We start from the raw sequence: 23,662 nt of genomic DNA on the forward strand, positions 1-23,662 counted from the left end.
ATTTGTACTTTTACTTAAGTACATTTATTGAGTACTTTCTCCACCACTGTCAGGCGCCAACGTCCCATAAGTAAACAAGGGAAGGGCACCAAAGTGATGCATCTCAGACTGGCACAGTTAGTTTAAGATAACACTGCTTCCTTTCTGCTTACTCGCATACTAAAATAGCTCCTCTAAGACCTCTACCTGAACAGAGTTCATACTTGTGTCTAAAATCTGCTTTATTGAGTTGCAACACACTTAAATAGAGGAAGAAAAGCATGGGGGGAAAAAAATCTAATTTTAGTACAGGATTGCAAAATTGGGAAAATCTAAGTTGTTTTGCTAAAAACGTCAAGGTAACGGCTCAGTGGTTAAACAAGGGCACCGTCACACATTTTGTTTTAAAGAGTAAACCCACAAGCCACATAATTGCTTTATACAGTTTAAGAAACTGAAAATGCAACTCCGTGTCAAACCTCATGCTAGGTGCCAAACTTAACATTTCACTTGCAAGATTACCATTACTCCTCAGACTTTTTCAGATTTGGGTACAATCACAAATTTTAATGCATCTTACTGGGATTATGGACCTGAGTCTGGCCCAGCACACCTAAATCAGATGTCAGATTGTGGGGTCCTTGACATGCAGTAAGGTTCTATCGAGTTCTGTTTGGCAGAGACGCATGGAAGTTGCAGCATTCCTCAATCTAATCATCAACATTTTGCCCAATCATTTTTGCAAAAACAAAAATACTTGCACCTTGTCAGATTTGTTGGAGAGTGTTTGAACATCAACATTTGAGTCTTTCTGCAGACTGGATTTAGGCCTGGACTTTGACCTAAACCATTGCATTGCAGTTCTGGTGACTGGAACTGATGGAAGGTGAACCTCATCACCATTTGTAGTCTCTAACTGGCTTTCTGGCTCTATCCACATGACTTTTTATGGGCTTCTTCTCGGCACCACAAAGGTCAGATTTGTGGAGGAAAAAATGTTTCTCCATGGCATTGTTCGATATCATGGTGTTTAACTGCCATGGCTACTCAGCCTTGTAGTAGCAGCAAAACAATCGAGTCTGCAACCTTGAGTGAATTTCCAGTGTACTGCGAGAGAAATTTGATTAGATAGTGGTACCTGAACAATTGTTTTAAAAAGCACAGAAAGAACTAAATATGGATGTTAATTAACATTAGCAGCCAATGATAGATGTTTGTTTACATGAGTTGTGGCATAAAATTTACGCCATAGCTTCATAGCGTCAAACTGCCACATTAATTACACATGTCACAGACAAAAGTTATCAATTAGATAAAATTTAAAACTTCAGCAAAGTCCACCCCCCCAGGAAGGAATCATTTCCCAATGTCTGAGTATACCAGGCTCCAGTTCTGCTATATTCTTTCTGTTTTGACATTATGGATTAGCCAGTGTTCTGTACGACTTTAAAAACGTAGGGTAATATTTTATAATCTAAGACTTATAAAGAAAGTTGGTTCTCAGATTTGTTTAGGGGTGTAAGAGTCAAGAGGAATACAACACTTTTAAAATTTTATTTGTTAAAAAGCAAGTTTTCCTTTCTCTTTACAATTACTTACTATTTATTGCTGATCTGTTATATAAAGTCCCCAAAAAGTTATAGTTCTGAGATAAAAATATATGTTTTTTACAAGACACTAAATGCATCTTTGTTTTCCAAAGACATTGGCTCAGAATATTGTGTTTACATTCTGATAGATAAAAATCCTCCTTTATTTTCAGTTTTTGTGTTGTCATGTGTGTTCTTTGTGCCACCAGCTGAAGGTCACAGACTACCATGTCAGGTGTTCGGTGGTGTCTCGTTACGCTGTCACAACGATCCAGAGTTCAGTGTGGAACCAGCTGCCCATCACTAAAGAGGCAGCGTTTGAGGTGGACCTGCCCTCGTCAGCTTTCATCTCCAACTTTACCATGTAAGAAAACCAAAACAAATTCATTTTATCTGCATGTTTCAGCTCCTACTGTAAGTATTAAAACCCTTCCACAAACACATAAAAGTAGAGCATAAAAATTAAAACATGATTAAAAAAAACAGAAAATATACAAATATTAAGAACACTGTAATATTTGAAAAGACATTAGAATATTATTGAACAGTTTATTTTGGTAACTCACTAAGTGAAACACATTACAGAGATTAATTACGCACTAATTGATGTCTTCAAGTTTTGTATTAATTTTGAAGATTTTCCTCTTATAGTTAATGAAAACACGACTTAAGATTTGAATAGAAGAAGTTATCAGATTAGTTGCCGCAGCTGTGCAGATGATACACAGCTCTACGTTATGATGTTACCATGTGACTGTGAACCAGTTCAAGAGCAGAAAAGATGCTTAGAACAAGTCAATATGCCACAGCTCTATTCAGCTAAACAGAAAAAAACTAAAGTTATCTTTAGACCTAAAGAGGAACAATCTGAGTCACAGCTTCAAAAATCATCAATACACATCAAAAAGTTGGTAATTTCTCATGTATTTTGCTCTAAACAGGCGGGTTTTTGGTCTTGATTTAAAGGAACTCAGTGTTTCAGCTGTTTTGCAGTTTTCTGGAAGTTTGTTCCAGATTTGTGGCTGTTTCTCCATGTTTGGTTCTGGGGATAGATAACATATATTTATGTCACAAAGGGCCCTTTGGTTTCACAAATTGAGCTAAAATTCACATATTTCAAGTCTTCATAGCCACTGGGACTAAACTGAGACAGATATCAGGAATGTTCTTGATGACGGCCACAATCCAGAGATAAACGTTTGGATAAATGGCATAAAGAACTTTGATTTCATTACTAAACAGCCTGGCATCTATTCTATTTAAAAATGCTAAATATAAGTAAAACAAACAAGTGGGCTTTGCTGGATTTGGGAGCGGAAGCAGGTCAGGAGGAGGGAAAACCAGAAGCTGAATGAATACCAGGCTTTGTAAATGGAAGTCAGAAAGTTAACAGAGAAAATGACAGAGGTTGGCCCAGTCACCCCTTTTTTCTCCCCACATCGTTTACTGAGGCAGCCTGCCAGTTTTCATACACTTACTCCACACAAGCCTACATCTACTGTATACTACATGCATAGGTGGATGTAGACTTTGCATGTGGAGTCAATATTTTAAGTATGTGTGAGCTTTTTTCTCATATTTTCACACACACACAGGACCAAAACAGCCCTATCTCCAGATACCTTGAGGGAAATTAGTGTGGCAGACCATTACGTTAGTTCTTTGGCATTTTTGTGTGTGAAACTAAGAAGTCTGTGTTCTGTGTGATGTTCAGTCATTTCCTCAGCCACTAAGCCAGCCACATGCATAAATACACCCGGCACACACACTTTCCACTCTCTGCTTATGTGATTTCTGCTCTGTGTCCAATAAGACCCAGTTGATTTTAGTTGCACCTTTTTGCTCATTAGAAATATTCATTAAAAGACATGACCTTAAAGTGACACCCTGTCACATGACATCATAGATCTTCAGTCTTTTAGAACTGAGAGTATTTATAGATCAACCTGAGAAGATCAAAGTACCTCAAGGTTGTTTTTTTTTTTTTTTCATTTAAAACTCCCAACCCTCATAAGGCCTGAATGTTTGCTTTACTAAACAAGTGGCAAAATAAAGTAAATCTCTCTCAAAAACTCACTTCAGTCCACTAAAAGTAACATAATCTGGCTACTGTGCGTCACACAAAGAGCTGCTTCTTTCTCCTCTTCCCTCTATCCCACAGTGCCTCCAATGGTAAGGTGTATGTTGCCCAAGTGAAGGAAAGAGCAGCAGCCAGGAAAATTTACGACGCCGCTAAAAAGCAAGGAAAAACAGCCGGACTTGTCGCCACCAAGTTAGTTTTTTTTTAAACTTCTTGTGAGCAAATAAATTTTCTTTACATCTTTGTTTCGTAGAGCTTCTTAAAAACTACCTGAACTTATTCATTTTGTCAATGCAGAGAAAGGGAAATCGAGAAGTTTCGTGTAGCAGTGAGCGTCCCGTCGGGAACCCGGATGTCTTTCGTCCTGACTTACGAGGAATTGTTACCTCGTCGACTCGGCCGCTACGAGCTCAGTTTGGGTCTGAGGACCGGGCAGCCGGTGCAGAACCTCACATTGGACGTCAGCATACATGAAAGGACAGGGATCAGTTTCATCAAAGCTCTTCCTCTGAAGACGAGTCGACTGCTGTCGAACTCTGCCCTGGGTAAGATGCCAGGAAGTATAATTTAAAACAGAAAAATCACTGAATACTTTGTACAACTGTATTTCAAGTGAAATATTAGTAAGAAAAAAAACAGTCATTAAAAAAATAAATCTTTCCAAGTATGTTTTTAGATATTATATATTATATTTTAAGAGCACAGTTTGCCAATCATCAGTGCTCAAATCTCCACTTTCCACTTATTTCCTGTAAAAATAAGCTTTCGATCATAGAGGGGAAAAATTCAAGCTCTTTGTGCAAAATAGATTAAATTAGACCAAGATAAAGATTTTTATCTCATTCCTTTGTCACTTTCTGCTTCTGTCTGTGCATTTAATGGTGATCTATCAATATGCCTGATGAATCACTGCTTTCCTTCAGGTGACTCCAGCCCTCCTGCCTCCACTCGGGTTGAGCAGAGCGATAATTGTGCTAGAATTTACTACAACCCAACTCTACAGCAGCAAACGAGCGCATCCCCCAAAGGGTTAAATGCAGACTTCATCATTCAGTATGATGTGGAGCTCAAAGACCTCTTGGGTGATGTTCAGGTCAGCTACATCGTTCCACTTCTGGTTTGTCAAAGTCACTTGAATCTCACTAAATCTTTGACTTCTCATGCCCGTTAGGTGTATGATGGCTACTTTGTGCATTTCTTTGCACCAAGAGGGCTTCCAGTGGTTCCCAAGGATATTATATTTGTCATAGATGTCAGTGGGTCTATGATAGGCACCAAGATAAAGCAGGTAAAGAGGAGAAAGCATCTGGAAGATGAAATACTTTCTCTAAAATAGCTTTACTTGCTGTTTTTTCTGCTTAAGACAAAAGTGGGTCAATAACACCATTGATTTCTGTCAGTAGACCAAGCAGGCGATGAATACCATCCTTGGAGACCTTAGAGAAGGAGACCACTTTAACATCATCACCTTCTCAGATAAGGTTCACACTTGGAAGAAAGGTCGAACAGTGCGAGCAACTCGGCAGAACGTGCGAGAGGCCAAAGAGTTTGTGAAGAGAATTAATGCAGAAGGATGTGAGTTGAAATTTGATGCCTTGCATCAAATGTATGTTGTTTGTGCCAATAAAACTGATTGTGTTGACTTTACTGTCGCATCAGGGACGAATATCAACGCAGCTCTTCTATCTGCTGCCCAGCTTGTTAACCCGTCATCCTCTGGATCCTCCAGCCGCCCTGCATCCCAGCGGGTTCCCCTGGTTATCTTTCTGACAGATGGGGAAGCGACCACTGGAGTGACATCTGGTGACACCATCCTTAATAACGCCAAGAAGGCATTGGGCTCGGTTACTCTGTTTGGCATTGCCTTTGGCGATGACGCGGACTTCCTTCTCCTAAGACGCCTGGCTTTGGAGAATCGAGGTGTGGCCAGGATGGTGTATGAGGAAGCAGATGCAGCTTTGCAGCTGAAGGGTTTCTATGATGAAGTGGCCAACCCTTTGCTGTCAGACGTCCAGCTTTCCTACATGGACGATCAGGCGTTTGACGTCACCCATACCCTGTTCCCAAACTACTTCCAAGGCTCGGAGTTAGTTGTGGCAGGAAGGGTAAAACCTGGAGTCAAAGACTTAAAGGTGTCAGTCTCAGCAACCGATTCAAAGCATAACATAAGCCTGGAAGATAATGTGCTTATTTCCAGTGCAAAAGAAAATGGGAGCAGAGGTTTTTTAAACTGCTCAGGAGAGTTGGAAGGAGTGTCCAACTTTGTGCGTCGTCTCTGGGCATATTTCACCATCAAAGAGCTACTACTGGGCAAACTCAATGCAACTGACCCTGCAACTCAAAGGTTACTGGCAGACAAAGCCACCAACCTCTCCCTCAAATATAACTTTGTGACCCCAGTCACTTCTTTGGTTGTTGTAAAGCCAGATGCAGATGAAGCAGCTCAGGCATTGACCACTGTGAAACCCACAACTACTGGCACCACCATCACAGCAACAGCAACAACAACAACAGCGCGCCCCATCGAAATGTTAACCACTAGAGTTCCCAGAAAGCCCAGCCTTAGGTTAGCCAAACCACACCCACCTCAACAACCTGCAAATAAACAGAAAACTAAGCCTTTGCCAGTGTCCCTGGCTAAAACAAAGGCTCCACCAACCAAAAAAACAGCCATAAACCCAAGTCCCAGTCCTATCAAAACTGCCCCAGCAACAATCTCTGGAAAAAAACTTGCTGCCTCCCAGGATGATCCTAAAACACCCCTTCATTCTCCAAAGTTATCCACTTCTCTTCTAAATGCTCTAAAAACCACACAGCCTCCTGCTCCTGGCAAAACGACCACTATCCCAACGACAACAGCTATGCAAACATTGGATACCAGCACTTCACCACACCTCACTTCATCCAGAACCGACCCTGAAGCTGGAACAAGGAGAACCGGTCCTGGGAAAACATCAGGGCCATTTTCAGAGGTGGAGAATCGCACCAAGTCTGCCCCAGATCTTCATCAGTCTGAAACTCCTGCAGCCACACTGCGCTCGCCCACCCCGGCCTCACCGCCAGACGTTGGACACAACAGCTCAAATCTAGACGTTGACACCAATCTGAGCTTTGCCACCCTGGTGTTGGGAACCTTTGCTCCCATGCCCGGTGTTACAGAAGGACCAGGACTGTGGGAAGCAGCCGGACTTCTGGGTAAGTAACAGAGTAGCTCCGTTTCCATTGACCAAGTCATTGCGTAACTTAACATTTTGATAATAATGGAAACCCGCGGCAATAAAAAAAAAACTCTCCCATAAAAAGTTTTGGCGTTAGGATAAGTTTTTTTTGGCCTTATCGAAATTGGTTTATTTTGCGAAACTGCAATGGAAACGCTGATCACAAACCAGATGTTGCCACTGGCGCAAACGTATTCACGCTTGAGTTTAATTGCGTTTCTTGTTAAATGGAAACACCACAGTTGGGGAAGTTGTGTTTTTTCGACAATAGCGGACTACTGACAGAATTTTACTAACATTTGTAATGGAAACGCTGCTACTGTCTGCTGTTTCTCCGGCTTCCCAACAAAATGAAATTCAATCAAATCAAAGAATCATTATGGATGAATGGATGGATTGAGTGCTGGTTTTCATATTTAATTCAAAATAAATCCTCTCTTTCTCCCCTAGATGTCTCTACCTCCATTCAAAGTGAAGGTACATTTCATTTGCCTCTAATCTGTTTAGATTTTATTTTGTTGTTCATCACCTGAGTGTCGTTGGCTCCTCCTGTTTTCTTTTATTCAAACGAAATTGGTGTCAAATGTTTATGCTATATTTTGTTTGTTCTGATGTCATTTTAAAGGTGTTACTAAATGTTTCAGAGGGGTCATCAAAGGTCAGCCATCCATTTTGTAAATATAGCTGGGCTAGTTGACCTTTGATGACCTCTGGAAACATTTAATATTAATATCTTTAAAATGAGAGCAAACCTTGCACAAATCAATTAGTTTAATTTGAAGAAGGTGGGAAAGCCAACTTCACTCAGGTTTTATAAACCTATTTCTAATTTGGAAAACCTGCTTGTGATCAAGAATTTAACTAATTTCTACTCTTTTCTTTCTGAATAGATCTGAATCTTGTTACAGGTATGGGCAACAACTCTTCAGTTTAAAACAAAATCTTTTCACATAAGCAGTAAAAGTGATTATTTTTTGTTTTTCAATGACTCCTTCTATTTGCCAGATTTTGATGCAACATATAATTATGACTACGATATCGGCTACGACACCTGTAAGTTATTTTTTTTTATTTGGTAAAACAAATTAAACATCTGATGTTTTACGTTGAAAACATTCCTGTGTTTTCTCAGGGGACGACAGCAGTGATTCATTTGGTGAGTGTTTCAAAGGAGAGTGTAATTCATAGTAGTGCTGTTCTCTGCAATAGAAGTCCTGTCATTGGTTTCAGTGCTTGGGAGTGAGGAGGACTGTCCTTTAGTTGAATGTCTTGTCCTTTTAGAACCTCAATCCAGACTGAACTCTGTGAGACTCTTCTCCTCATCAGGTCAGGATTTATTAATTATTTTACATCTCAAAGTCGTGACGTCTGGCTTTGTTTAGCTGCTGAATTCTCTGTTGCAGTGGATGGAGATCCTCATTTTGTGGTCCAACTTCCAAAGTTGCACCAGGATCTGTGTTTCACTGTGGACGGCAGAGCCAACGACGTTCTCAGACTTCTGGAGGATCCAGAGCGAGGTAAGCATTCGATTCAATTGCTAACATTTGCTTATTCTAACAATTAATCGAGTAAAAATTTGTAGATTCTGTAGATTTTTCATTAACCACTTAAGCATATTTTATACACGGTTAGAAATACTTAATAAAAAAGCAAAAATTGTAATTTTGTATACACGTTTTATTGTCTAAAATGCATTTGCATAGCATTCCTTTTGTGAACGCTTGATCATTTGAAGCAAAGGATTCATCTGCAGCTACAAAATACTTCAACATGTGTGCAATATCACACTTGTATATATATTTTGTATATGGTTATTTTTTTTTCTGCATGCACCAATATTTAACACTTAGGTTGGAGTAGCTGTTGGCTTATAAGCAATTTCCCTTTGGGGATCAATAAAGTATTTTCTATTTTACTCTATTTTATGTGGAAAGGCTCATCCCTTTCTCCATTAATATTAATAATTAATTACATAATAATTGGACATAAACAGGTGCTTTGTAAGAGTTTTTATATGCCTTTTTGTTAGAATTTGAACCAGGTAAAGCTAAAACTAGGCCAGTTGAGTTCAGGGTAGAACATATTTATAGACAAAGGCTTTTTTTTATTTTTTTTTTTTATCTTAAATGCAAAATGCAGTGACGTACACAGACATTCTGGGGCTCAAGTGGAAAAAAAAGGCACCTTGTGCATCACACTGAACCACCAGCTTCTTTAGGAATATGAGGTTTTTTTAAAGGCACTACTTTAACAATATATGCATTTACCTATTTCTGATCAGTCATGTGCTCTCTCGAGTCACACACAATACACTGAAAATAATAAAAAATTTCAGAAGGGCACCTTTTTTCCAGAGGAAAAGGAACTGGTGCTGAAGCACCTCCTAGTGTCTATTTTGGAGTATACACAGGGTGTGTGTTGCTCTTCCAGGTATCATTGTGGACGGTCACCTGATGGGGGCTCCACCAAAGCCTGGAGCAGAAGGCCGTTCCCGAACGTACTTCGACCGGCTCACCATCTCCTTACCGGCTGGCAGTTCGGCTGACATCATGATCACCTTGACACTGGATGGGGTGGTAGTGGATGGGGAAGGAAGGGAGATCCTCCCCACCAATCAGCAGGGATCTGTGACCAGGCAGGGCATGACTGTAACCGTGGACAACCATCAGAGTTGCTGGATCGAGCTGGCGAAAGGAGTGCGCTTCCTGGTGCTGTTCCATCACTACAAACACCCCAACCACCTGCAGATGGCTCACCTGGGGTTTTACGTCACAGATGGAAGGGGGCTGTCAAGGTCGACACAAGGCCTTCTGGGTAAGCAGGAGATCTTAAAATCTTACCTTTTGTCAGGTATGTTGAGTTGCAGAGTCTTTGGTTTAAGTAACGTTATTGCTTCTTGGTGAAAAATAGCTGGTGAGGAACACATCCAGGGTTAAGTTTTAACTTAAAGAACATATTTTAAAAAATCATTAACCAATCAATTTTCACTACAAAACCACAAAATCTTACCAAGTATTTTTGGTCAGTACTTGTTGCACTGACAGATTACTTAGAACATGAGAAAAATGTCTTATGAATGAAATTAGGGCCAGGTTAAAGGAAAAAAGAGAAATATGAGGATAAAGTCATATTACCACCTGAATAAAGTCATAATAACATGAGAATAAAGTCATAATATTTAGACTTTATTCAGACTTTATGCAGATTATCTGCATAAAGTTGCAGTAGTAATACAAGAATAAAGTTGTAGTATTACCAGAACAAAGTCATAATAATGAGAATAAAGTTGTAATAATATGAGAATAACATCATAATTTTACAAGAATAAAATTGTAGTATTACCAGACTAAAGTCATAATGTTATGACCTTATTGTGAGAATTTTACTTATTTATTTTATTTTTCTTTGCCTGGCCCTAATACTCCACTGCAAAAACCTGCGTGAGTTAAGAAAATGAAAACGTAACATGATGAAGAAGCTGATGGAGACTAAATTAACAAGGACTTTTTTATTTGCTTGTCTTTTGTCAACCAGTTTGCTAGAACTACAAATCCCAGGACATATACGCCACTGGCACAAAAACATTGAAATTATGAGCATTTGTAAGATTGTAATGGGTCTAAAAGTAACATTTATTAAAGTTATGACTTTTTAAGACTTTGAAGAAACCCTCTGTGTTTATTTCACTGTTACTTAAAACCTTAAATTATAATTTCATGGTGAGGAAATGTAGTTACAGTTAATTATTGCTCCTCTTTATCTGCCTGCAGGCCAGTTTCAGCACTCTGACATGACTGTAACCGTGACAACCGATCGTCACCCCAAAAACAAAGACAGGGTTCAAGCGAGGGGAATCCTGAGGTGGGCAGCACAGCAGATGGATGTGACTTTACAGGACAAGACGGTGAAAGACTCGGTGCAAAAGCGCCACCTGGGCAAATGCTGGGTGGTTCCCAAGGCGGAGATCGAGAGACTGCTGAGTCACTCCTATGAGAGTTACGTGGTGAACAATATGTAACCCGAGCCGAGTCCACTCCACCTGTTGCTGGCCCTCAGCACGGCTCAGGTACCAGGACCCACACAAAGGACGAAGCTGACTGGGAGTCCGCTGGATAAAAACGACAGACACAGAGGCGGTTGTGAAACAGGAAGGGCTGGGTGGCGCGGCTTGGAGGCAGAAAGGAGAAGTTAGGAAAATAATAGTTAAAATCTACAGTTACTCAAATACAGAACTGAACAGAGGCTCTTTATCTCTCCCTGGATTCACTTTGTGTCTGTAACAGAGACTCGATGTGTTTCTGGTCGCTTGGCAACAACAGATCATCTATTTATGCTGCCGCTTTGAAAGTTATTTATTGGAATGATCTTATATGTCGTTCTTTATAATGGCACAATAGGTCTATTGCAGATAGAAAAAAACAAAGTACATTTCTGATTAAAAAAAGTTTCTAGTTGATAATGAGTTTGAAAAGTTGTAAATTTGCTAGAAAAAACTAATTTTTTAGATTAATCAGATGTTTTTGTGAGAAAAGAAACGAGTTTCAAGTCAAAAAATGTGCTAAAAAAGTCTGAAATTTTCTACAAAACAAAAGGAAATTTCTGAGTTTGTAAAGTTGGAAATTTGCTAGAAGTCCCGAAATTTTGAGGAAAAAAAGTTTTAAGTCAAAAATATGCTAGAAAAAACTCAGAAATTTCCACTTTTGAAACTCAGAAAAATTCCAGGTCAAAAAGTTTTTGATTTTTTAAATTCTGATCTTTTCCTGTTTTTTATACATCAAGAATATTTCTGAGATTAATCTCAAATTTTGTAGTTTTTTTTTTCTAGCAATTTTTCCCTTTTTCCAAAATAAATTCCCTTTTTTGGAAAATATTTTTGAGTTTAATCTTAAAATTTTCGTGGTTTTTTGTCAGAAATTTACTATTTTTTTTATCCTACAGTGGTCCTAATTCGCTGCAGTATTCCTTTCTGTCTAAATCATATGTAATTTAAAAAAAAGCATCACTCCTGTTCAGTCCAAGTGTATAAGGTTTTGTATGTATGTGAAATTATATTATTCCCAGAAAAAGAAATCCAAGGCACTTTTTCCAGGTTTGCCATGTGCTTTTTATTTTTCTATCATTTCATTTCATAGTTTAATTGGTTTTATTTGTTACACAAGACATTAGGTATTGTTCACATACTAGTGATCAAACAAGGACAGTAAGTTTTCTACTACTCAGCCTGAACTATTTCTTTTGTCAATTTTCGAGGGATGTTGTTGATAGTGGTTTTCAAAGGCCATACTGGATGAAAATAAAAACAGCAACACCACACAAGGCTTCTGTTCTCAGTAAATAAAAAAGGAGAGGATGGTGAGGAGAGAGAGGGAACAACAGGTAAACAATATTCCAGTTTTCTTCAGGTGACGTTTCACACATGAACGGTGCACAGTGTGAATTCAAGGCTGAGGTTGATTTTTCCTTCCACCAAAACATGTCAGAGGAACGCTAACGACGTAACATTAAATCATGGAATGATCACGTAGTAAGGTAAACATAACATATGACACAGCAAATAAACAAATTAGAGAAACAAAATTTTAAAATGAGTCAGCATTTGACGTCAGCAAGAATTTAAATAAATAGATTGTAAGGATAAGACACAGACATGAGATTAGTTTGGAGTTGGTAGAGGGTTGGTGGTGGCGGTAAAATGAGATGAAGCCGCTTTTCTAGCAAATGACAGCAGCAGCCTGTCTGTTTCCTCTTAGTTGTATGATAAAACCCTTAAACTGGTATGAAACAAAACAATTTCCCTTCAGCTCTGCACTCTCTGCTGATGTGAACTTTAATCGTCGCCAATAACAAAAAAGTCCAATTTTGGCACAAGACTGACCTGCAAACAACGTTCTGAGTTAAAACAAAGCAGTCGATTTTTCTGATGGTGTCCGTGCGTCGGAGACGGACCGGACGTTAAGGCTAAATGAAAGCAACTCGGTTCGTTCAGAATGGGTCGCACGTGTGACTGCGTCTACGCTACAAAGTCCTCCTTCCACCTCATATCTAGAAAGGGAACAACGTCAAACACAAGGGGTCAAACAACCGAGACAAGACGGGGTGGTTCCACCGAGAGCTGAAATTTCAGTCTTCATCTTCAAAACCCCGCAAAGAAACCCAACAACATTCCCAACATTCAGTCTTTCCTTCATGCCACATTCCAATCTATTCCTATTTCACTTCTTCGAAGACCATTCCCCCAAAAAAGATTCACAAACCAACGTCTGGTCTTTGTTTTCCACGAATTCCCTTTTTTTTTAAGTTCGACTTGAAGACCACAGTTTCTACCACTGCTCTGTAAACTTCATAACTTCAGCCAGTGAAATGTGCACCCATTATATAGAAATAAACTCTTTAATAATTTAACAAGTTAGAAAGTAAACTATTCAGTTTCAAAACTGTTGTTACATAACTCAGACAAAGAAAAGTGTTTTTTTTAATTTTTTTTTTTATGCAGAGGGGTTGGAGGGCGACAGGTATAGCCACTGATTAACTTGCCTGCTTGCACTGAGAACACAACAGCGTTGCAAAAGTGAGCACTAACAGTTGACAGAACAGCCCATTTATATGCCTGTTTGATCACATTTAAGTTTTCGCCAAAAAAAGGAGCGGCGTCTGTTTGAAGTCACGCAGGTAAAAGACGGGGAGTGAAAGCAGGGTTGATGGGAGCGGTCCGGTCCTTAAACCGCTGAGTTGATCCAGTCTATGTACAATAACTACTGTGTAAAAGATGCATGCATGCCAACTGGAGGTGACCCTGCGAGAGGATTTTACGTTAAGCTCAGACCTGCCGAACAGCGAAAGCCTGATATGAGAATGACGGACAAAAACGGACTGAAATGTTCTGAAAATCTGCAACAAGTCAAAAACTCACCCCTAACGATGAAGCTAAAGTTATGGTGATACTGTATATTTCACAACTGAAAGAAAGACCTACTCAACCCTGCTTTTCTGTGTCAGAGGAAGGGAGTGTTTGAAAAGCATGTATGTGTTTTTTTTTTGTGAGCGAATTTCATTGAGAGTGGAGAGAGGGAGGAAGAGAAAAGAAAAGGAGGCAGACGCCGTCTCTCGGCTCCTTTTCCGCCTTCGCTTCTTTTTTCTGCTCCCAGAAACCCCTCAGACCGCCCTCACTGCTCGTCCTCCCCAAACACGTCGTTCTGTTTGCGCTTCATGTTCTCAAAGTCAAAGTCGGTCCCGGTCATGCGCTTGTAGATGTCCTTGATGTCGTTGCAAGTGGTCTCGAAGTGAGTCGTGGCATCGTAGGACCTCGAGGCGAAAACCTGGAAGAAAACGGTGAGAATCGATGACAATTTATGTATCATTTTATCTCTGATTTTCAAAAATGGTTGTGAATTTTTTTTTTTTTTTTTACAAATTTATGACAGCATTTCTTCTAAATTTCAAATAAAAATATTGTACTTTTGAGGATTTTAAGGTAGAAAGTGACAAAGCAGCAAAATACAGTGCTTTACCTCATAATACAAAAAAAATATGTTTCTACAAAGTAGTCATTGCTAGAGTTGGGCAGTAACTGGTTGTATTTACTTCAGTTGGGTTGCTAGGTAACGGCCTGGGTTTTACTGGGGTTGCTAGGTAACGGGCAGTGCCCACTGTGGGGGCCTCAGAAACTGCATAGAAAGAATTTAATATTTATATGTACTAAAAAAATTAATAAATGAGTCCTATGAAAGAAAACATGATGGTTAAAAAGAAAATCACATTGCCCAATTACACATTTATATATATACGACACTACCTGATATTTTACAAAACCATGCTTTATTTGTTCACATTTAGACCTGCATAAAGAGTGTTTGTAGACACACTAACACATCAAAAACATTAAGAAACGATGCTTAAGCAGCTTAAGCTAATGAACTGGTGCTAACGCAGCACTAGCTTAGCACTAAGACTGAGGCAGCAGATGTTTGGAGCTGAAAGCAGTTTTGAAAAAATGCAGGTGTCTAAGAAGCAGCTTTGTTTTGCATTTTTACTTTCACTTTTGAAATAATTTGCATGATAAAATATTAGAAAAAATATTTTTTCTAATTTTTTCACTGCTAGCTGAGCACACTCCTCAGCTAGCAGTGGAAATACATTATGCAGTTGCAGAAGTCTGCAATGCAAAATATCTGATCCCTGGAAGTTTAAAAGTGACCTATTGTGCTTCATTGAAGAGGTCTGCGTGATGTACAAAACATGTTCATTCAATCTTTTGTTTCACAAAATAATTTTTTGACAATGAGATGCACAACTATGCAATCATAGATCTTTGAAAAGCGTTAGTAGCTAGGTAACGGGATGGGTTCTGCTGAGGTTGCTAGGTAACGGACAGTGCTTGCTGATTTGTGACGTTACATTCCAAAGGTTTTTGAAACGGATCATTTTCCAGACACCAAAAAACATTAACTTTTAGAAGCCGCAGAAACCCAAATGGAAGTACAAAAATGTGCAAAATGTGAAATTTACATGATACATCCAATTTAACAATGTGAATTCAAAGAGAATATTCACCAGGACATGAATGTAATGTAATAGTTTGAAGCTAAGCACATGAATCTTGAAAGATTTCACAACAAAGATCTTTTGTTTTATTAGCATATTAACCAAAAACTACACATAAGAGGGAAATAATCTTACCTGGCTCTCAGTGCCGTCGTCTGTGGGCTCATAAAGGTCACTAATAGCCACAAACCTGAGGAAAAAGAAACAGTAAATACTATATTTTTGCTAATTATCAAAACATTTCCTACAGATGCTGGGTTGTTAAAGCATAAAAGCACGAAGTGTCGACAGACGGCACGGACTTTTGATCGATGGGCTCCAGGAGCTCCAAGGCCGGTTCGATCTCAGCCTCGGGTTCGCTGGTCTCCACTGTGGTGCTGACAATGGCTATGTACTTCCCCTGGGCCGCCACGTTGTGAGCGTAAGAGATCATGCAGACGTAGATGTCTGGTCAATAAAAACAAAAAAGTCAATCAGAATCCCTTCAGACCTGGTTTAGGTCATTTGTCCACTTAAACATTCAGACTTTTTTAACAAAGGCGCCTCCATTTTGGCTGATTACATGGAGTATAGCTTGAAATAAGTTTTATCACATTTTGTGTCAATTATTACATAATGCGGTTTTACTGATGTTTAAATAAATTTTAAAACCTTACATAATGCGACATTACAGATTTTTAACTGTATTTTTAAGATGACAGAAAAGAATCTACCTCTGGTAAATATGTGCCGTTTAATCAAACGTAATCAGATCCTGCAGTTGTAATGCAGTAATGCTCACCAGAGTTGCGGTTGACCTGATTCTGAGGGATGATGATCTGGCAGGAGTTGGCGTCGTTGGTGTTCTTGATGGGGTGGCTCAGGATGCAGATGACCCGGATCACCTGACCCGCCTTACGGACACGGTCCGGGATGTAGCTGGGGTCACAGATGAGCTGCTTGCACCGAGCCACCTGCAGACAGCAGGAGAGAAATGCATACAGCACATTTAAAGACACTTATTGTTATTACATAAATAATAACATACCCCCGCTGTCTTACCTCGCCTTCTGACTTCACTCCAATCACTTTGCCACCCTCCATTACGATGTCATCTACGGGCTTGTTCAGCATGTAGGTTCCTCCGTAGATTGCGCTCAGCCTAACAGACGAATTAAATCAAATTAAATGGAGGGTTTTTTTTTTCACCTTTACTGTTTTTTACAGACATAAATTCAAACAATTAATTCTTATGTTACTGCAGAAGCATAATTTCACACATCCTTCAATCTGGGTACATTAATTCAGAGGGAAAAAATTAAGTTAACTGTTTTCAACAAACTTATATACCACTGGTTTTCTATAGGATTGAAAAGGACTAAGCTGCTCAGATATGAAATCTGATTCTTTTTTTAGGTAGCCAATTCTCTGGTTACCTAGAAAGTTAAAGAAACTATTTTCAGTATTTTCAGTAAGAACAAAGTTTTCAGAACTGCTGAATTAGAAAAAAACTGTCCCATTGTATCAAATATCCTCTGCTGTATCTAACAATGGATCTTGTGTACTTTCCGCACATTTATTTTTTTCTAGAGCATTTGTATTTCAATCTCTGTACTCCCACCAGCCCTGTTTAATCTGCTTCTTTCAAACTCCAGTCCGTTTGCCTGAAAACTTTGGTCTCGGTTCAGTTGGCGCAGTTTGAATGTGTTTGTAAACACAAAAGCAGGAAGTGGACAGCAGCGCACGGCATTCTGGGTAAATACAACAAAAACAAACATGCAAGTCTATCGCTAGCGGGAGAAATCACTTAGTCTTTTTACCAGCGACAAAAGAGAAATCCTCCAACCAGTAAAATCGTTACTCCAGTTTTGTTGACATTTTGTGAAGGAGGAAGTTGTGTTCATTTTCTTTTTCTGAGGTTTTCACGTTGTTTCCTTCAGTAATTCTTGGTGCAGCGCCACCACTGGCGAGGAGGGGAACAGTAATTGTGCAACTGGTGATATGTTAAAAATCACTTCTTTACATAGAAATGTTTCTTTCCCAAATAAATGTACTCAAACTAAAGGCTTGATTTTAAGGGTGAACTTATGCAATAAAAGAGGAACAAGCTTTTTTCTCCTTTGTACAGAAAGTTTGAATAAACAATGAGAAATAATTAAAAAACCTGGCAAATCCCTGCGGCAGCTCCCCCAGACCGTACAGCGGGTAGAGGTAGGGGCTCTTTCCATAACGTGCCAGAGATTCGCTGTACAGTTTGATACGATTGATCGTCTCCAAACAGGGAACATCAAGATAGCTGGATCCAGATACAAAACAATCAAGTAAATCTTTACATTAAATTCATGAAATATTTGTAATTTTTTTCAAATTTCTTTTTTCCCACTCTTACTCATCTGTCCGGTAGAGGGCCAGGGCGTGGCCAGTGAAGTCGATGACGTCCTGGCCCAGGTCAAACTTCTTGTAGACGTCCCTCATGGTGGTGGTTTTAGGGTCAACCCCCTCAAAGGTCTTGGGGTCGTTCTCGTCAAAATTGGCCACAAAGACCAAAAACTTCCGAAACCTTCTCTTCTCGAACATTCCCATCAGATCTAGATGTTAAAATAAGACGATTCATCTTAAAATGTACCAAGAAGCTGCTACAAACGAGAGCAGCTCTTTGTGAATTTGTATCCGAGGAGTTTTGTGGGTCTTACTGGAAGCCAGTGCCTCTGTCTCGGTTGACGGCACCTTGTAGATTTTTCCTCCTTTGTAGACGAAGCTTCCCTCCACCACTTTAAAGTCCAGGTACCGAGTCACTTCTGTGTATAGCAGCATCTTCACAAGCTGACCTAAAATACACACACTCGTTCTGTGAATCTTTCACTGCAAAAACACAAAATTTTACGAAAGTATTTTTGGCTTAATTTCAACTGCAAATATTTCAGTACACTTGAAATATTTTTTCAGCAATAATTCCTTAATATTTATTAAAAAGTGTTACTTCTACTGGTAGATTATTTCACTTGAAATATGAGAAAAATATCTTGTTTTAAGTCAAATAATTTTCTATTAGTACTTTTTTAAAATAAATTTTTAAGGAATTATTTAGTCAAATCTAATTCCAATATCTTCCTGAAATGTTACTTTTGACCTACTTATCACTTATTTCAAGTGCATTAAAAAACTAGACTAAAAATACTTGGTAATATTTTATTACCATCTCATTTTATCTTACGTTTGTGATATTTAAGTTTCTACATTGACTTTGAAACAGGAAGCCTCACCGTATTTTAATGAGACTTTAAGCAGAACAGCCAACACAAAACACCACATGATTTTGAAACAGGAAGTAGGAGAAGAATGGTTTTCAAATGGATCAAAGAGCTGAAACTGTGACATGAACAGGCCTGTCGCAATAAGCAATAAATCAATTAATCACATGATAAATTAAAAGAAGATCAATAATTTCCATTAGCATGATTTATTGTTTTTGTCTTTCTACCAAAACCTGGATGAAAAAAGTCTTCAGTCTGGTGCTTTGGTCTCAACTAACCCATTTTTTGAAGGGTGATTTTGTTTACAGACACTTCATAACTAATTGTTGTTTGAGTTGTTTTCTTTATTTACTTTCCATATTGAAAATGTTTTTCAGTTCCAGTGTTAAGTGTTCATTAAAATTTAAAATTTATTGATGTTTGAGATTCTATTCTTGCATTATTGTGCCATTACTATTATATTACATGAAAATAGCCTCAAAATAACAACATTATTGTTTATTTTAATAACTTCTGGGACAATTTATTGTCCAGGAAACCTTATTAATGTGACAGGCCTGCATTCATGATCCATCTTTCATTACAGTTACAGTTGGAACTATTTTTGGGGGTCTTTACCAACTTTAAACATATTTTCACAATAACTCGGTGTCAGGAAAATTGGATGGAGAACATCTGTGCACATCAAATTTCACATTCGTAATTGGATTTCAGTCTGGACTTTGACTGGACCGTTCAAATATATGAACACTTAACCATTACTGTGCTTCTTTCTGTTGGAAATCCCAATAAGAAGATAAAGTGTGTGGCTGTGACGTGACAAAAAGCGGAAAAGTTTAATGCAGTTTATTTAAGCTGATACTGACCATTAGCCATGAGGAACTTGGGGATGAGATCAACGTTCCAGTCCCTTCCTCTGCCCATCGACTCCGGTGGGCTATCAGGGAGAGTAAAGCGCTTGTAAAGCTGCAGGACATGAAAGAGAAAAAGCAAATTAAATCAACTCTTATGAATTAACAAAAATGTGATAAACTAATTCTTTAAATAGGATTTGTTGTCCATCGTACCTCTTCCAGCGGTGTAATGGAAGAGCTTTCCCCACCGTAGTAAGGGTTCCTGTCCATGTGCAGAACCTTCTTCCCATTCACAGACATGATCCCAGACAGAATGCATTCCTGCATGAAACATTTAAACACCCAGAAAACACTCAGAAAACAAACAACCAGAGATCAACTAACAAAAGCTAACAGTACACCACCACAACCAGAACACAACTGCTGCACTGTTACTGCAAACTTCCATAAAAAATGCATTTTGATGTTCAATATCAAAAATAAATCCTAGAATAAATTTGTCTTCAAACGTGCAAAAACAATGACGATAACCATAAAGAGTACTAATCATTTCACCCCAACATAAACGTTTCAGTCTAAATCTTTACATCCAAAAAGGAGCTGAGTGTCACAGGACGCCTCACACTAACCACAAATTATTTCAAACACAGCACAAGAAATTTCTATATTCTGTAGAGAAATGTGATCAGAGTTGATCCAAAGTATAAAATAACTTTGTAATTGTTTAGTCACCCTGCTGGCACAGGACATGTTTATAAAATGACTTGTTGAATGTATATTTAGTTATTTTATTGTTACTTTACACAATTCTACTGTGTTTCATAACCTCTGTAAAAAAATGTTTGTTGATCAATAACTAATAATCTAATCTTTAAACGTCACCCCTCTTCTCTGACTCTCCAGCATTTGTAATAATTTCAGTCGGTTCAATTGGAAAAACGGCTGCAAATGAAGTTCTGCTAGGAGCTACTTGCTAACTGGTAATAATAAATATATATAAATAAATCTTTAAAAAAATATTCGTCCATCGATCTTTTATACAAACTCAATCAAATTATTTCATATTTGATCATTTCAAACCTCAAAATGGTCAAAAAGTTGAAAATGTTACATATATACAAGCAAAATATATGTTAAGTAAATAGGGAAGTAAGTATTATTATTATTATTATTATTATTATTATTATTATTATTATTATAACTACTAAATAACTAAAAAAGTGTCACTGGCCATGGATTTGTTACAGGTAAAATATAATGGATCTTTGAATTATTTATGCTATAAATTATTTAATAAATGGGTATTTTTTTACTTAAGGTTAGAGGATTGTACATAAAATCATGAAATAAATTTTATCATTTCCAGATGCAAAATGGTCAAAAATCAAAGCAGAAACTTTTACATGGATATGTGCAAAATAAGTGAATAGAAAAATAACTTTTATTATTATCGAAAATAACTATAAGTAAATTAAAAAACAAACAATGTAACAAGATATATTGGGTCTTTGGATCATGTATGTTATAAATACCTAAGGAAAGGGATATTTTTTTACTTAAGTTTAAAGGACTTTACATAAAATAAATGAAATTATGGACAACTCTGACCGTATTAGAAAAAAAACTGTGTCTTCAGTCAGAGGCTTCTTCAAATTCACTGTAATACAGACTGCTACAGGAGAACCATCACTATCAATAAATAACTATTTGAAAATTTTGAACTAATGAGTTACAAACACATTAAATTGAATTTGAAGGTTATCATGGCTATAGAAAGTTAATATTAATATTAATAATAACTTGTTTAATTATGTTTTAGATACCGTGCTTATTAAGTGAATTAACTCTAATCACATCTTATTAAATTGTTTTTTAATATAGTTTTTATTTTCTTTATTAAACGCATTGTTATTATTATTTTAGATAATATATAAATAAATGTTAGAGAGGCGTGTGACACATTAAACCTACCTAAATATTTGCTGCTATTGCTGCAAATACAAACATGATGGATATGAAACGATCACACCTTCCTGGCCGGCGTGTTTCTGTCGCAGTGCGTGTTTAGGGAAAGTAAATCCGTGAATAAAAAGCTGTGCCATAAGGCCTGCGCCAACCCCAGGATGGAGGCCTGTCTATGCAAAGAGAACCATGACACACTGAAGGGTTACGCCTAAAAGATGCTACAGGGCGTAACACAACACTGAGCACAGTCTGCAGCCGAAATAATAAGAAAAAAATATTTTAAAAAATCACCCAGCTGACTCTGAGATCTGCGTGCTTCTTGGTGACAGACGAGGAGCTCAGTTGTAGTTTTATTTAGCGATATTTCTAATGCGTAAATCCAAACACAATTATCTGATGTCACAGCGCACAATTGCAGCTGAGGCTTTCACTCCAGAAACGATAGCAGGCCTTATCTCTGTCTCTGTGTGTGGAGGGGGGGAAATCATTTAAAAAGTTCACAAACTCTGTGTTTATTTGTCTCTACTCACTGTGAGTCCGGTGCCCAAAACGATCACATCATATTCCTCATCCATGTTGTATCACCGCCTCTCCCGTCTCGCCCTCTTTTTTTCAGCCTTGGGAAATGAAAGGGTGCTGAAGGAAATAATGCCAGTGGGTCCACAAAAAAGCTGAGAAATAAAATTCCTGTGTTTTCTCTCAGGCGTGGCTGCTTTAAAAGGCTCTTCAGCGGTGCGTGTTATTTATTAATCATTGGACATTAATGATCAATGGGGAATACAGCCCACACTGTCACCGGCGGAGACGACCAAAGATGGCCCTGTCCGTGGAGCGATAGAGAACAATGTCACTGCGCGTCGGGAAATAGTGCGCATCCTCCTTTCTCTCCCATCTTCCCATAGACGTAGCGAAGCAGAGACGATGCGTCAGCGCGTCCGCCATATTGTGAGTGGAACGTTCGCCTTGGAAAGCAACATTTACGTTTCAAATAATTTTGCTGAATTAATTTCTGTACAATATATGTTCTGTGTAGTCCAAATGTTAATTAAACAATGCTGCAAAAAATATATAAAGAATAATTAAATTGTATGTTTTTCTTATCACTTTTATTTACTGTTCAATAATTATTACATTAATTTCACATAAATGTTGCCTCATAACTTCTGATTTTAGTTGGTAACTAGTTCCATTCAGAGTTGGGTAGAAACTAGTTACATTTACTTGAGTAACATTTTTGAAAAAGTATTTTTACTATGCTGTACTTTGTTCTTTTACTTGAGTAAGTTTATTAGTATATTCTTAACTGAGTCAAATTTCTACCCAGAATGAAACTGTTTTAACAAAAAATTCACCAAACACACACCTGCAAGTTTTATTAAAGTTTCAAAAGTTTTTTATTGAAAGAAACTGGTTTGGAAATGTTTTTCTTTTGCCTGATTTTATTTTTTTGTCTTTTATATAAATCATCGTCACGTAAAATTTCCACATAAATGTATGTCCACCTCTGGTTCTGTAGTAGAATTTTTTTTTATCAAGTAATATATTATGACTTTTTAAATCTGATGTGAAATATATCACCAAATAATTTTTTTTTACCACAATTGCCCCTTTTAATAAGAAAATATGTAATATGTAAAATATGTAATATTTTTTCCATTTTTTCCTAATCTTTGCTACAACTTTTTAAGGCCCTCCTTATCCCCCAGGTAGCATGCGGCCCTCACTTTGAAAAACTCTGAATTAGATCATATACTTGTATATATAGATAATACAGATGTGAACCACCTAGTATTGTTTTGTATATAAAATGACACACCCAATATGGCGGAGACGTTGCTGTACTATCCGGATGCTTATGCGGCGTCTACCTTTCTATGCCTATGCTTCGTCCCACCTAACAACACAATGGGGCCAGAGTGAAACCCCACTTTGAGTTGACTTCTTCACACCTAAAGTTTAGTTCAACATTTCTGTTCAGATTTTACCAGTTTATCCTGGGAGCAAATCTGGTTTCTTAGTATTTGCCATCCTTCCTTCCCAGTTGTAGGTGCAGCGTTGCCTGCGTGGATGCACGCAGTGGTATCCCTCCGCCGCCACAGCTGGGTGGATGGGAGTTGGTTTTTCAGACTGAAAACACGTTGGGCTTTATAAATATAACAAAAGGCACACTATAAATATAGTTTTACTTGTATATGCAGTTACT

At 38.1% G+C, this 23,662-nt stretch overlaps 2 protein-coding genes across 4 annotated transcripts in view; one reads left to right on the top strand and one right to left on the bottom strand.

Annotated features, from left to right (window-relative positions):
- The window catches only part of itih6 (inter-alpha-trypsin inhibitor heavy chain family member 6), an 18,514-nt gene extending 7,009 nt beyond the window's left edge, over window positions 1-11,505 (top strand). Inside the window, exons 3-18 of one of the 3 annotated variants that reach the window (XM_015044262.1) lie at window positions 1,778-1,932; window positions 3,730-3,840; window positions 3,946-4,193; window positions 4,572-4,741; window positions 4,820-4,936; window positions 5,052-5,223; window positions 5,308-6,843; window positions 7,317-7,343; window positions 7,649-7,651; window positions 7,757-7,774; window positions 7,872-7,919; window positions 7,999-8,022; window positions 8,097-8,192; window positions 8,270-8,383; window positions 9,297-9,680; window positions 10,637-11,505. In XM_015044262.1, the coding sequence (XP_014899748.1) occupies window positions 1,778-1,932; window positions 3,730-3,840; window positions 3,946-4,193; window positions 4,572-4,741; window positions 4,820-4,936; window positions 5,052-5,223; window positions 5,308-6,843; window positions 7,317-7,343; window positions 7,649-7,651; window positions 7,757-7,774; window positions 7,872-7,919; window positions 7,999-8,022; window positions 8,097-8,192; window positions 8,270-8,383; window positions 9,297-9,680; window positions 10,637-10,884 (3,471 nt within the window). In that variant the 3' untranslated portion in view covers window positions 10,885-11,505. The remainder of the gene's footprint in view (window positions 1-1,777; window positions 1,933-3,729; window positions 3,841-3,945; window positions 4,194-4,571; window positions 4,742-4,819; window positions 4,937-5,051; window positions 5,224-5,307; window positions 6,844-7,316; window positions 7,344-7,648; window positions 7,652-7,756; window positions 7,775-7,871; window positions 7,920-7,998; window positions 8,023-8,096; window positions 8,193-8,269; window positions 8,384-9,296; window positions 9,681-10,636) is intronic. The other 2 variants (XM_015044264.1, XM_015044263.1) reach the window with 2 other exon arrangements.
- A 1,848-nt stretch (window positions 11,506-13,353) lies between these two features.
- Window positions 13,354-22,300, bottom strand: gdi1 (GDP dissociation inhibitor 1). The gene is made up of 11 exons (XM_015044267.1): window positions 21,990-22,300; window positions 19,708-19,815; window positions 19,507-19,606; window positions 18,080-18,214; window positions 17,776-17,974; window positions 17,551-17,682; window positions 16,449-16,548; window positions 16,189-16,360; window positions 15,710-15,854; window positions 15,543-15,597; window positions 13,354-14,182 (listed from the first exon to the last, which is right to left on the bottom strand). The coding sequence occupies exons 1-11, from the start codon at window positions 22,032-22,034 to the stop codon at window positions 14,030-14,032; spliced, it is 1,344 nt and encodes a 447-aa protein (XP_014899753.1). The 5' UTR covers window positions 22,035-22,300; the 3' UTR covers window positions 13,354-14,029.
- Between the last annotated feature and the right edge of the window lie 1,362 nt (window positions 22,301-23,662).

The sequence above is a fragment of the Poecilia latipinna genome, unplaced genomic scaffold, assembly GCF_001443285.1.
Source record: "Poecilia latipinna isolate Pla-1442-1.1 unplaced genomic scaffold, P_latipinna-1.0 Scaffold666, whole genome shotgun sequence".
Classification (NCBI taxonomy): Eukaryota; Metazoa; Chordata; class Actinopteri; order Cyprinodontiformes; family Poeciliidae; genus Poecilia; species Poecilia latipinna.